Source organism: Leucopleurus acutus (assembly GCF_964270905.1).
Source record: "Leucopleurus acutus genome assembly, chromosome: 6".
Classification (NCBI taxonomy): domain Eukaryota; kingdom Metazoa; phylum Chordata; class Mammalia; order Artiodactyla; family Delphinidae; genus Leucopleurus; species Leucopleurus acutus.
Genome location: NC_139149.1, coordinates 51,944,062 through 51,958,878, shown reverse-complemented (window position 1 = coordinate 51,958,878; position 14,817 = coordinate 51,944,062). Strand labels below are relative to the sequence as shown.

At 38.0% G+C, this 14,817-nt stretch overlaps 1 protein-coding gene across 5 annotated transcripts in view; it reads left to right on the top strand.

Annotated features, from left to right (window-relative positions):
* The window catches only part of COBLL1 (cordon-bleu WH2 repeat protein like 1), a 160,914-nt gene that overhangs the window by 93,978 nt on the left and 52,119 nt on the right, over window positions 1-14,817 (top strand). For 4 of the 5 annotated variants that reach the window (XM_082840914.1, XM_082840913.1, XM_082840912.1 and 1 more), the window contains exon 2: window positions 3,213-3,401. In XM_082840914.1, the coding sequence (XP_082697040.1) occupies window positions 3,213-3,401 (189 nt within the window). Of the gene's footprint in view, window positions 1-3,212; window positions 3,402-10,926; window positions 10,967-14,817 lie in introns of those variants that run through there. The other variant, XM_082840915.1, reaches the window with a different exon arrangement.

Below are 14,817 nucleotides of genomic sequence, written 5' to 3'. Positions count from 1 at the left end.
CCTTCCCAGTTACGTGCTTAGGTACCTCATCTTTGTGGGAAGTATTCACTGAATGCATTCATTCAGTAAATATGAGTGCCTACCATGTGGCAGACATTATTCTAGAGATTTTATACATTAGCAAGTATGTGTGACACCAGGTGGTGGAGACAAGAACCTATACTCATGGGATTAATTACTCTAATGGAAGGAGACAGGATAAAAAATATGTTCGTTGCCCTGACAAGCCCTCGGACAAAAGTAAGGCAGAGAAGTAGAGGTGTTAATCTTAAGGTCAGGAACAGACTCTGCAGAGGAACCTGAGTAGGAATTGTCCTAAGTGTGTTCAAGGAAAAGGCACGAGTCATAGGATCGGAGTGCAGTGGGCCTAGGGCGAAAGTGGGACAGGGGAGCTTGGAGAGGCTAGAAGTAAGGGACGACAGATTATCAAACTCCAGATCTTATTTTGGCTGAGGTCGGAAGCCGTCGGAGGGTGGGAAAGGAAGTTCTGTGATCAAACTTAACATTTTAAGAGCATCACTCCAGCTGCTATGTTGAGAATAAAGTGTAAAGTGACAAGGTTGGGAGCAGGAAGACCACTTAGCAGCTTGAACAGAGGTGTTTGGTAATCAAGGTTGTTGATGGATTCTGGGTCTATTTATAATATAGAGCTGGCAGAGTTTGTCAAGGGATTGGATTGTATGTGTGTGAGAGAGGAGATTTTTGGCCCAAGCACCTGAAAGAATTGAGATTTACTAGGGCTTCCCTGGTGGCGCAGTGGTTGAGATTCCGCCTGCTGATGCAGGGGACACGGGTTCGTGCCCTGGTCCGGGAGGATCCCACATGCCGCAGAGCGGCTGGGCCCGTGACCCATGGCCGCTGAACTTGCGCGTCCGGAGCCTGTGCTCCGCAACGGGAGAGGCCACAACATTGAGAGGCCCGCGTACCGCAAAAAAAAAAAAAAAAAGAATTGAGATTTACTGAGATGGGAAGACTTGGAGAGGAAAACATTTGGTTTGGAGGAGATGGGAAGAGGAATTGGAAGTTTAGCTGGAGATTCCAGTTAGTCATCTGAGTCCAGATGTCAAGTAGGCATTGAATTTATAAATCTGGAGTCTAAGGGAGAGGAGATCCAAGCTGACTATTTGGCATTTAAGATTTTCTTCATATACATTTTGCAAAATTCTTGTTGTATTTATTGTAATAATTTTTTAAAATTTATTTTGGTTGCTACTGTAAAAGAAGTGTTTTCTTTCATTATACTTTGACTAGGTTTTGCTTATGGTTACATAGGCTATTGATGCCGGCATGTATCATTTTGTGCCAAGCCACCTTGCTGAATTCTCTTAATTTATAAAAGCTTTTTCATAGATTCACTGATTTCTCTTCTCCTTTGACTTTTCTGTGGAATTTTACCAAACTCTTCAATTCTGAGAAGTACCACTTTCTTTCATGGCTTGATTTGCTTTCCTTTGCCTAAAATATCAATTATTTCTTATCTTTTCCTGTGAGTTTCTATTCATTCCCCCAAACCCAACTCATGTTTCCCATCTTGTCAAACATTTCTGGATTCCTAGGAAAGTTTCTCTTCCTATGAGCTGCAGCTGTACCATCTGCAGCTGTACCTGTATCAGAACAATCATCAAAATTTATTCTAATTTTGTATATATCTTTCAGTCCTTTTGGGGAAGGAGAACTGGGTCTTACTGTCTTTACATCCCCAGTGTTTAGCTGAATCTGCTACATGGTTGTCTGTTACAGGATAAATGTTTGTTGAATAGATGAGTAGTCAATTTGGGCAGATTAAAAACATTTGGAAATTGGATAACGTTTTTCTTCATATAGATTTTATAAACTTGTTATATTTATTGAAACACTTCTAAAAATTTATTTTTGTCACTATTGTAAAAGAAATATTTTCTAAAGTGTAATATAACTTTGCAGTTATACTCCTAAAAATTAAAGGCCTATTATTTTAGAAAATTAATGTAGGAACCTTGTTTCTGTTTTTTCATGATGCTGAGTGCACAAACGTGCTTGGATTTGTAAGACCTTAAATTTTGAAAATACTTAATGGCTGGATGTTACGTATTTACTTACAAAGAAGGCTTTTTATTTTGCATGGTTTTTATTTTTGCCTAGGAATCATCAAAGCATTGAATTGGCCATGTGTAGAATGTCTACTACTGTTTCTGTTATAAATCAGTTAAGGGGTTGTCCTAGTAAGTGACACTGAAACATATTTATTAGAATAATTATTTGTAACATTTTTTATTGAAATAGAAATATACTTTATCAAATAACCAATCACAGTTCACTGTTCATTGCTAAGCACGGTGGGAAATACAGCATGCTTCTTTCTTACAGGGAGTAATAAATGTAGGCAGAGAGATGAAACTGGTACCCAGGAGAAAAAAAATGGGAAAAATGTTACATTTGTGGAATCTGTTGTATGTGCCTTATAGAGAGACACTTGATATAGGGGGGTGGTAGGAGGGTGTTTTCAGCTAGATTTTGAAGCATAGGTAGAGTTTAATCCGGTTAGAGAGGCAGAATACACTAGATTGGAAACAAATAGAATGAGAGGCACGAAGGTAAGAGGTATTAGGAGGTGTGGAAATGAGATACTGATTTCCATCCTAGGACAGTAAGAATTTTTATAATTTGTTCCACCAAAGAAAATGCAGTACTTTTGCTTCACTGTAGTGAACACACATTAATTGAATTTAATGAAGGCCGATATCAGATCTCTCTTTTTTTTTTTTTTGCAGTATGTGGGCCTCTCACTGTTGTGGCCTCTCCCGTTGCGGAGCACAGGCTCTGGACGTGCAGGCTCAGCGGCCATGGCTCACGGGCCCAGCCGCTCCGCAGCATGTGGGATCTTTCCGGACCAGGGCACGAACCCGTGTCCCCTGCATCGGCAGGCGGACTCTCAACCACTGCGCCACCAGGGAAGCCCTCAGATCTCTTTTGTTACCATGTTTCTTTGTACTGCCAAGTAATGCAAGCATATTGTTGAAAACAAACAAATATGCTGATTTTTAAAAGGCAGAAAAAAAGTTTACTTAATTCCATCATCCCTAGTAAACTAACAGTTAACATTTTAGTGCATTTTTTTCCCTAGGTGTGAAAAACATACATACACACATTTTGTATTTTTATTAAATGAGATCCTATTAGCAAATTATTTTTAAAATATGTATATTTTATTCTCTGTTTTGTTTTTGTTTTAGGAGGAAACCAAAAGCCAAGGCACCGCTTCCTCCAGCTGAGACCAAATACCTTGATGCCTCTTCAGTTGATGATTCTGTAGAATCTTCTGCTTTTATCATGGAACAGAAAGAAAACACGATAGATAAAGATATTGAACTCTTGGTCGTTCTACCTGGGGATATTATCAAATCTACTACTGTTCATGGCAGGTACGATGGAGTGAAGGAAATACCAGGACTTCCCTTTCTTCTTCTGTAATTGAAACCCACTGTTGTAGACTTCTTGATTTTTTTCTTTGGCAGATACTTTATTCATCACTCAGTTTAGTTATCTATTAAAAAAGTAAATGCTAAAAGGTATTAAAATTTTTATAACAATGCTTTAAATATCAAATCTATGAATTCCACAACCCCAGTGAAGTGACTCTTGGAATTTGGAACTATTTTACATTTTCTAAGTCATTTAAAAAAATTTTTTTTTTAATAGCCTTTTCCAGAGGAACAGTCATCAGTTTTATTGATTTTCTAATTCAAACTTACAAAGCAAGCCAGGGACCCATAAGAAAACTCTTTCCCTTCCCTTCCAAGTTATTCTTTCTCTTTTAAGCCGCTTCTCCAAATTTGGCTTTGCAGAAGTTATTAACTACTCTTAAAAGGTAATACTCTTTTATTTATCAAAACAGATAAATCTGTAAAACTAGCAGGATTTTTCACATCATTGAATGATTTAATAAAGTTATTTAAAATGTGGATAAATTTAATAGAAACCTAGAATTAAACTTTAATCCAGCGAGAAGGGAATATGTGATTTAGGAGACTGATTTTTTTTTTCCCCCCCGCCCGGTATGCGGGCCTCTCACTCTTGTGGCCTCTCCCGTTGCGGAGCACAGGCTCCGGACGTGCAGGCCCAGCGGCCATGGCTCAGGGGCCCAGCCGCTCCGCGGCATGTGGGTTCTTCCCGGACCGGGGCACGAACCCGTGTCCCCTGCATCGGCAGGTGGACTCTCAACCACTGCGCCACCAGGGAAGCCCAGGAGACTGATATTTTTAATATCTGAATAAAAATTGGAAAAATGGAATAAAGCCAAGTGTAATTTTCCATTTCATTTTGAAGTGGAAAGTTACATAAGTTGTATACTAGGTCTTGTTCCACCTTTCACCTTCAACTACCCGTTTGTTATCCAGAGTCCTGATTTAGAAATTTAAGCTATTTTGACCTTAGTATTGCATGTGTATGTGTATGTATATATGTGTGTGTAGAATGAAAGAATAAGCAGGCAACATATTGAGTACTGCATTTTTGCAATGTGGTTTTACCTAGATGAAATTTATTCAAGATAACCTTAATCTTGAGATTTATTCTTAAGATTATGTACAACTTTATGAATTACTGAAAGTTCATGAAAATAAAAAAGTTCAGCATTAGCAAACAATACATAGTATTGTGTATTAAATTCTCATTAAATTTAAGTCAGTTGCACTTTGCCATTTATTTGGTATTGGAAGTAGTTTTGGAGAAGACCCATTGAACCATATTTAGGAGGTTGAGAACCCTGTGACTGACCTTGGTGGGCGTCCACCTTACATGCAGGTGGGTTTTCCCTCTTCTGAGGGAGGAAGCCATCTTGTAAGTTAGACACAGTGGCCATCGCATCATCTTCAATCCTTGAAATCACACCATTACCCTGATTTTAAAATAATAATGGTAATGGATGTGGCTGGGGTAATAAAGGCAATTCCTCTTATGTTCTCTGAATTCAAGGTAATTTTTTTTTAAAGTCAGTATTTTTTCCTTGTTCTTCACTGATGCTGACAGGTAACAATGGTTTCATTATCAGTACTCCTCAAAATTTCATCTTGAATATACCAGTCATCTGTTTATATTGCCATCTTCTCTACTATCAGCCTTCTGGGTTCTTTTGTTTGTTTGTTTTTAAACCTCAGGGACTTCAGTATTAGAATCACGGGTTTCCCCTCTATTCTGTCACCCATCATAATTACTTTAAACTTTTCCACATGCTACCCTGAGCTAACTTTTCTTCTGTTTCCTTGACTCTGGGAAAATACATCCATAGTGTACATCCCCTGTCCACCTGGACCGTGGTATCTTACCACTTTGAAGCTGATCCAATACTGAGATCTTAGGTTCTCTCTTTGACACAACTTTTTTGAGTCTAGCTTATCCACTTTCTCTTTCTTAATTGGATTTGTTCTTCATCCTCCTTATGAAGTCTAATTGATGATTTCTCTTCCTGTTGCTGCATTTTTCTTCATATTTGACTTGGATTCTGCATCAGTCATTTCTACCACATTTGTACTTACAAGGACCCTAGATTTTCCCCATCCTTTTGACCTTCCAGCATGTTTGCCTTCCAGGTTCCTAAACTGGAGTAATTTTCCATCAGTCAGCTTTTTGTTTCTGGGCCACCAACTGTTGTTGAATTGCTTCAGTTTTCTTATCTATAAAAAATGTTTTATAACTGAATTGTTGTTGGGATTAAATGAAATACTTATCAGTGCCTGGCACATAGTGACTTCCACCATTCTCTTCTGAGAACTGTTTTCCTTAACCCTGGGCGCTCTCCTTTCATTCCCCACCCTCAGGTTAATCTGACTAAAACATCCCTCTGTTTGTGGCACTCGCTTTGATAAAAGACTGTAGGGATGGCAATTCAACAAAGTAAGGAAGTCCAAGCTAACAAGCCTGGACACTGGGCCACCTTCTCCTCTTTTCCTCTGGAGTTAAGCAGTCTTTCCTTCACTACTCCCCTATAAATAGCTTAAGCTTCAGCCGCATGACTCTTTGATTCTACAGATACTCTACTTTTTCCACCTCCACACTTTTTTTGGAAAGCCGTTCCATCTTGAGTACCTTACCAGCCACATTTTATCCAGTTAATGTAGCTCAAGTGACAGTTTTGACTTAAAGGCTCCCTGATCTCCCCAGAATGAACTATTACCTCTGACTTCCAAACTCTTCTGACACTTTATACCATTGATAGGACAATCATACCTTGTCCTATGCTATAATTTATATGTGTATCTTATCTTCTTAAATAAACCATAAGATCCATGCAGGTATCATGACTTTTCTTCTCGGTGCTTAGCACAGTTTCTTTTCTCTTTCTTTCTTTTTCTTTTTTTTTTCTTTCTTTTTTTTTTTTTTTTTTACAGTTTCTTGCAATGTAGTATTTACCGTTTAGTAAATTCAGCATACTGTCTCCCTAAATCTTATATGTTGATGGAGGTAGCAACTTAAATGGTGTGTCTTGAAGAGGCATTTGGATGGGTCCCAGTAGCTTTCCCAGAATCTCTTAAATATATTTCCTCAGGTAGAGAGTAAGGCAAGAATGCCCCAAATTCTGATTGCTTTTTAAATTTTGTTTGAAAAATTTAAACAAAACTTTAAATTTTGGGGCTGAAAAACTTTTCTGAGAGTAGAATTTGTTTTATATCAGTGTTTTTACTGGGGGATTTGATTTTGAGACTTTGTTCCTAATAGTTTTATCATTCAGGAATGACTCAAGTTGTAGACACTATGACTAATTTTTTTTTAATATTAAATGTTTATAATTACAAGTGGTTGTGTGATTCTGGATATTTCAGGAGTGTGATTCTGGATATCTCAGGAGTGATTCCAGATATTTTAGAAGGCGGTTCAGGATATCTTAAGAGTGTGATTTGGGGTATCTTGAAGGTTGCAGCAACTGCTGCCCCGTTATTTTTTTTTTTTTTTTGCGGTACGCGGGCCTCTCACTGCTGTGGCCTCTCCCGCTGCGGAGCACAGGCTCCGGACGCGCAGGCTCAGCGGCCATGGCTCACGGACCCAGCTGCTCCGCGGCATATGGGATCTTCCCAGACCGGGGCACGAACCCGTGTCCCCTGCATCGGCAGGCGGACTCTCAAACCACTGCGCCACCAGGGAAGCCCTGCCCCGTTATTTAAAAAAACAAAAACAAAAACCAACGTTTAACAATAACAACAAAAACAAAAATGTACAAATAGAAAAATTTATTCTATTTCTGAAAAATGTTAGCTACCTATGTGAAAACCCATGATATAGATAACTTAAATTTCTTCTGGGCTTTGTTACCATAAATGGAATAGGAAAATTTTCAACAAAATGATACAGGAATTTAGTGGGGGACTACAGAAGAATCATTTTAAATAAGTTTAAGGGCATAAGGTTTCTTAGCTAAATCAGAGTTCCGTATGTTACTGTGAAGGATCTCTAATTTAATTTTTTGAGACCATCTCTTCTTCATTTGTCTAAATATTCTTTGTATCTTATATTTATTTTGATAGTATTATATATATATATCTCCTTTGGAGAATAATATCAATATGAGCCTGAAATAAATATTTAGAAACTTATCATATGCTTCATTTAACTGTTCAGAAAAGTTTTGCTTCTCAAAATGTATTCTTGGGAAAGATTTTTAAAAAGATCCCCTCTCTTCTTCTTTTTTTTAAAATTTATTTATTTATTTTTGGCTGTGTTGGGTCTTCGTTTCTGTGCGAGGGCTTTCTCTAGTTGTGGCAAGTGGGGGCCACTCTTCATCGCCGTGCACGGGCCTCTCACTGTCACGGACACTCTTGCTGCGGAGCACAGGCTCCAGACGCGCAGGCTCAGTAGTTGTGGCTCATGGGCCCAGTTGCTCCGCGGCATGTGGTATCTTCCCAGACCAGAGCTCGAACCCGTGTCCCCTGCATTGGCAGGCAGACTCTCAACCACTGCGCCACCAGGGAAGCCCTCCCCTCTCTTCTTATACAATTCATGCAGAGATATGCTCAGAATGTTTCATTTTCAAGAATGTAACACACAGCATTATTTTCAGAAGAATGCACTTGTTTGTACATTGATTTTTCACCAAAGAGCTTGTTCGGATTAAGGAACACAATAAGATTGGAGGTGGTAATAGACTTTATGCTCAGGGGCAAACTAAAAACTTGTTATCCTGAATCAGGTTAGGAGCCTTCTGCAGGCTTACCAATCTTTTGTTACCAGAGCTTAGTGATATTGCCTCTTTAGTGACCAAAAGTCACCCGATGTCTGTTATCTTGCCATTGCGATCCTTGACTTACATTGAAGATGGCTGAGTGGCAGCCTGAAAACTCTTGGGCCTTTCTGTGTGTCCTGTTATTACGAATGATTGGATTGAAGGAAGAAGTACAGGTATATGTGTATATATATCTGTGTGCGTGTGTGTGTGTGTGTGTGTGTGTGTGTGTGTGTGTGTTTGTATCTGTGTGCTGGTCAAGTAAACAACTTTTTTCACCAGGCAAAGCAGCTCTGTGCCTTATTAAAAGTGAGCATTAAAGAATAGTACTGTTAGAGGCAAGCTGCCTAGGGGCTGTGCTCCTCAGAAAGTACCACACTATGCAAAGCATAAGTGGTAGTGTCTACCAGTACTTGGGAAAAGTTAATTTTTAATGAAAATGAGTTTATAGGCTAAACTGGCATAGACACTACAGAGAAAAAGGAAGTATGTAGGTATGTTTGTACATCACTGTAGGTCCTTATCTTATAGTCAGGTGTCATTCTCACTGAATAAGTATTTTTCCTTATTCCTCTTTCTCTGGGGACCCTTTAAAAGCAGTTTTCATTTGGGAATTCGATAAAAGATTGACATTAACCCTCTTTGTTAGCCTATAGGGAGAGCATTCTATGGGTATATTAGCATCCTCTCTCTCCTGTTACTTAGGATATTTTATGACCTGAATACCATAAATAGGAATTTGCTTTGATATGAGCAAATCTTAGAATACCAGGAATGAAAACACAAAGAAAGCATAGAACTTGAAGTTAGAAATCTCAGGCTCTACGGTTTATTACATAACTTGCTATGTGATGTCAAGCAAGTCACCTCACATCTCTGGCCTTTAAGACCAGAGTTTTGAAGGGCACTGGGTGGGTCAGAGAACTAGCTCAGGAGAGTTTTACATGGACTACAGTGCCACCTATTGGAAAAAAGTAGACTATGAAAAACAACAAGAAATTACTGGATCAATGTGGGTCAATTTTAACTCACCCCTCTCCAAAAAAAAAACCAGTAATACAACGAACGGTATGGATCGCAGAAGAGTTTCAGAATTTCGTATCATTCTTATATTTATTGAAAAATGTCAAATGACAGATGTGTGATGAATACATCATATAATAGGGTAATAGATTTCAAAAACATACTGCTAAAAATCTGTTGCATGGCATAATCACATTGAACTCCATAAGGATGCTTTAAATTTTGGTTTAGATACTTTTTCAATTGTACCTGCTTAAAATAAAAGTTGGAATTTTAGCTGTTAAGTTATTTAAGTGTAACAGTCCTGCCTGAGTTTCTCCCTAGTTGGAATCCTGTACTCCAGGCTTTGGCACTCCCCCACTGCCCTGAGCCAGGCAGCACGTAAGCCTCTGTTGGCTGATCGCTCTCCTGGTTTGAGAAACAGTGACAGAATACTAACAAATGCCCTCCAAGTCCTAGGAGGGCCACCCTCATCCCTTTCCTTCCCTGGCATCTACACCTTATAACAATGACCCTTCTAATTTTACTTTTAATTTTTTATGACTATAAATGCAATGGTTGGGCCTTACAGAAAGTAGGAAAAGACAGATAAGCCAGAAAAAATACTTAAAACACCATGTCATTATTAAGGAGAAAGATTACAGTTACTAACATTGTGGTATATAACCTTTTACTCACACAGACATATACATAGACATACACCACACACACTCACAATTGTATATCTACACATATACCTATATAGGAACCTTTTCCTCTTTTGCCAATATGACATCATACTGTACATGCTATCTTGTAACTTGCCTTTTTTTTCAGTTAATAATTTCTAACTTTCATGTCAATAACATTTTATCTTATCCTTTGCCCATATTTGAGTTGTCCCAATTGCAATGAGATATATTTGTGGTATTTCTCTTTTTATAAGGGGTATGTATGTATGTTTAATAGGTATGTTCCTAAATCACAGTTTTTATAAAGGTAATTGTTTATAATTAGATTCAAATATAATATCCAAAATAAATGATCAAGGAGAGTTTAAAGTGGAGAATTTCAACTTTTTTTTTTTGCTTTGAGAAATATCTGTTTTTAGTATTTGATATGACCTTTTATCAATTTAATACTACCCTGATCTATTATTGTCTTCGAATTTAAATTGTGTGTTACTTTCTTCAAAATGTTTCCTATTGCATAATTCAGTAAGCACGCTCAACTTTGAGATTAGGTTTATTTGTTTTATCTCCCTGATCCACTTCATTTCATGCACACAAGCATAGTTAGCATTCCTGAACTCATTCCGAATTAGGTGGGTTAGCTTCATTCCTGAACTCATTACTAAACGAGGTGGGTTAGCGTAAGATAAATAAACATCAGTAACAATGGAGAATGTTTTAAAAGTTCCTATACTGTTATTGGTAAGTTTAATTGGGTTGTTGGTATGCCTTTGTAAGGGACAGCTGGAACCAATTCAACTCAACTCAGTTTTGAGCATGTATGGAGAATGGGTAAAATACCTTATTAGATACTGGGGTAGATTTAAAGAATCATACTAAGGCAGAATCTTACTCATTCAGGTTCAACCCCTTATCAGATGCTTGAAATCCATCTAGTCATAAAAAAGACTTATTATCATCATCTTCGTTTTCCTATGACAGTCCCTGTTTGTACCTATTATCCCAGAGTAATTACTAATAGTGCCCCTCTTTCGATCTCAGGTGTCCAGATTGGATGATAAATTTCATTGCAACCCTATTGGTAAGTGACTTTGTTTAAGCACCTCTAGGGTTTGGAAATTCACCTACATAGTTGTTGGAGCTGATCTGAAAGCTCTTTGGCGAATCATGACTTTCATTTTTGATATCCAGGTGGATCTTAAAAACACAAAAATGGGAAGTCTTGTCTTATCTAGCAGGTAGTAAAACTAGGACAATTACCCTTAATATTACCCTTAATATGTGTCATGAATGCAGGAAGGGTCACTGGAGGATTTTAGGGGGTAATTTTGTGATGCCATCAATCTATGAAGTAAAACTGCAGCAGATAGCAGATAGCCTGTTGCAAACCATCCACCCTCTCCTGAATCCTGATTCATGGGATCATGAGGCTAAAATGTGGCTGGATTAGGAGTCAGGACATTTTGATCCTGACTGCACCCTAATTCTATTTATGCTTCTCATAATCTGTTTATGTAACTTCTCTAACGACAATTTTTTCATTCGTAAAGTGGGAGTAGCTTTTGTGGTGGTTGTGAGCTCAAATGAGATAATAGGTATGAAGTTAATGCAAGGGATCGTTTGTTTCTATAAGGAGTGGGAAATCTCATAGGGATTTCTTCCATTTCAAAGAAGAGTTTCTAAAGAGTTTTTTTTTTTTTTTAAATCGGCCCTCTAGGCAGTCATAAGAGAAAAAAATCTGTAAATAATGCAAAGCAGACTCTTAAATAATAAACCAAAATTGAAAGTAATGTGGTAGTAGAGAGGTAGAAAAGACTGTTTCTTATTTGAATGAGGAAGTAATGAACAAATTCAGCCAATCCTTTTCAACTTTTAATTATCTGGCTCGGGCTTCAGGTAGACTGCTGGCATGTGCTCCTACCTCAGCAAACAGGAGAACAAGCATCCTTCCTGTGGTGATCACGTGCTTAAACCTTTTTGCCAACTGCTGTTAGGTGCATCAGCTTAGGATAATTATCCTCAAACCAAAATTGCTGTTTTTGGTAGAAGTAACTTGGCATTCAGGTGGATAATTCTAAACTATACTCAAGAGATGGTTTCGTATTCTGTGGGAGCACTTTGTGACTAGTTAATCCCCCAAAGCAGCCCCATCGCATGCAGGGCCTGCTTAAAAGTTAATGTCCTGCCTTTATAGTGTTACAGCTCCTTTGTGGTAGAGCCAGTCAGTAATTCCCACCCTCAGAATCCGCAAGGTCAGGGTCATCTCTTCTGTGCTTCTGGTGCCAAATGCTGAGCTTTCAATTAAATATTTCAAGCAATTGAACTGGTCTGAGGCTGTTTTCGGATAAGGTCTTAGCCCAACTTAACGCTTATATCCCACTTCTGTGTAAAGATGTACTGGCTTTAGACACAACAATGCTACTAGTCAAGTTTGTTAATTAAAAAACAAAAAGCAAAACAGCTTTCTCACCTATGTGGGTTTTTTTAAAGCATGTGAATCTCCTTTCAACAGTTTCATCTTTTCATGCATCAGACACTGAACAGAAATCTCAAATGCATATTATCTGCTATGTGTTTGAACTCGTGGATGTTTAAGCAAAATTACCTAAGAGATAAATAGTCATTGGTTCCTATAAATTCACATTCAATGACCCTGACCTACATTGTATTAGGTCCTGGGAAGAAAGTCTGCTAAGAGGTGGTCCTGCTAGAGAGGAGTTCACATCTAGGTATAAATGGAACCCAGATAACATCTTTAGGTCATTCTGCTCTTTGAGGTCTCTGAAAGATTGGCCTGAACCCCTGTTCCATAAATACCCTTTATAATATTATTGTAAATTCCCAAGGGTTTATGTTCTTGGAGCCACCTCTGGCTTGGACTTTATATCCTTTTTTTGGATTCTTATTTTCCAGTCTCTACTTTTTGAAATGTCCTTTCTCTCCTTGATTTAACCCCTCTCAAAACTACCAGGACCATAGCGATGGTTTGCGGGTCACCAGGGAGAGGTTAGTAAGTATATCACATACCAAATAACTTAAATGAGCATTTTAGGCCTTCTATGGAGTCCTTTTAGCAACGCTGCCACTTGGTAGTGTCCCTGCAATCCTGGCCTCTTCCCATTGGCTGGCTCCTCTTTCTGTCTCTTGTGTCATCTTACCCTTTTCTTCCCGCATTCGATTTAATCCTATCACTTCCTTATGAAATATATCTGGAACCTGACTAGTCTAAGCTATCAGCTTCTCTCACCTAAATTTTTGCAATAGCTTTGTAACCTCAGGCTACTGTGAATACAGCAATCAGAATATTATCCTTTAAAAATGTAAAATAAAAAAAAAAATAAAAATAAAAATGTAAAATAGATCCCATCACTGCTCAGAACCCTTTTGTGGTTTTCTACCTCACTTCATAAAATCCCAAGTCTTCACCAGGCCTTCCAGATCTATAAGAAAATCACTCTAATATCATGTCTACTGTTTTTACCCCAGCAGGCTGGTTTCTGTTTTTCTTTAAACATGTGGAGCACACTTCTGCCTCAGGGCCTTTGCACTTGTCAACTGTGCCTGGAACACTCTTTCCCCAGTATCCCATTCCATTCAGGTCTCTTTTCCAATGTCATTTTTTCAGTTAGGACATTTTCTAATCTCCTTCCTTATCTTACTTTCATCATGGCATTTATCATTATCTGGTATACTATATAATTTACTTGTTTCTTTATCCTCTTCTCTCCAGATCACTGGTTTGAAAACTATAGTATGTGTCAGAATCAGCTGGAGTGCTTGTCAAAGCACGTATTCCCGTGCCTCAACCCCAGAGTCTCCGATTCAATGATCTGGACTGGGGCTTGAGAATTTGCAATTCTAACAAGTTCCCAGCAACACTGATGCTGCTGATTGGTGAATCACACTGGAGAATCAGTGCACTAGAGCTACTCTGTCCAATACAGTGGCCACTCACCACATGTGTGTTTAAACTATTTAAATTTAAGTGAAATGAAAAATTCAGTTTGTTAGTCCACTAGCTCAATGTATTTCAGATGCTCAGTAGCTACATGCAGTGAGTGGCCACAGTATTGGACAGGACAGATACAGAGCATTTCTATCATTGCAGAAATTTCTGTTGGACAGCCCTGCTCTAGAACATAAACTACATGAAGATGGATTTCCTTTTGGTTCCCCCGCTTCCCCCTGCCCAGAATTATATTCTCATATTTATATAGCTGGTCCACTTGGGCTTACTTTAGTGTAAGGAATAAGGTAGATACATAGCTCTTTTTTCCATCAGATTTTTCCCAATACCAGTTACTGAACGTTCAGTTCTTTCCTCAGAAATTTGAAATATCATTATCATAGGCAGTATTAAGTCCCCATCTGTATTTTTGTCTGTTAGAGAACTTTCTGGTCTTTTGCTTTTATCTGCCTGGGAATAGGAATATTTTCCAGACAAAATTGGCTTCTGGAATTATTGAATAAAAAGTTGAACCTGTAATTATAGAATGAGAGAATAAGGTTATAAAGAAGATCTGTAACTTTTACTTGCCTTTCCAAGAGTCGTTTATTAGAAGACATTTAGGCAGTGAGTTCAAAGGTTCTAGTCAGCATGCAACGTTTTGGCTACAAAAAAAGTATAGTATAGTATACTATATATACTATAGTGTGCAAAGATTATAGATGACCATATTGACTAAAGGAATAGGCCATAATTATAATATTCTTGGCCCATTATCCATCACCTTTATTAAATTAGAAAATTTATATATCACAGATAGAAATACAGTAATTCATTAAGGCATATCAGAAGGTTTAAATAAGGGTGTCAAATTGTTATTATCTTTAAAAATTTTTTAAGTATCTTTTTCCTTAAAGGTTTATATGTTTGTACATAAAGGGATGAAAAAATTGTAGCACAAAAATAGGGATTAACAAAACAAAACT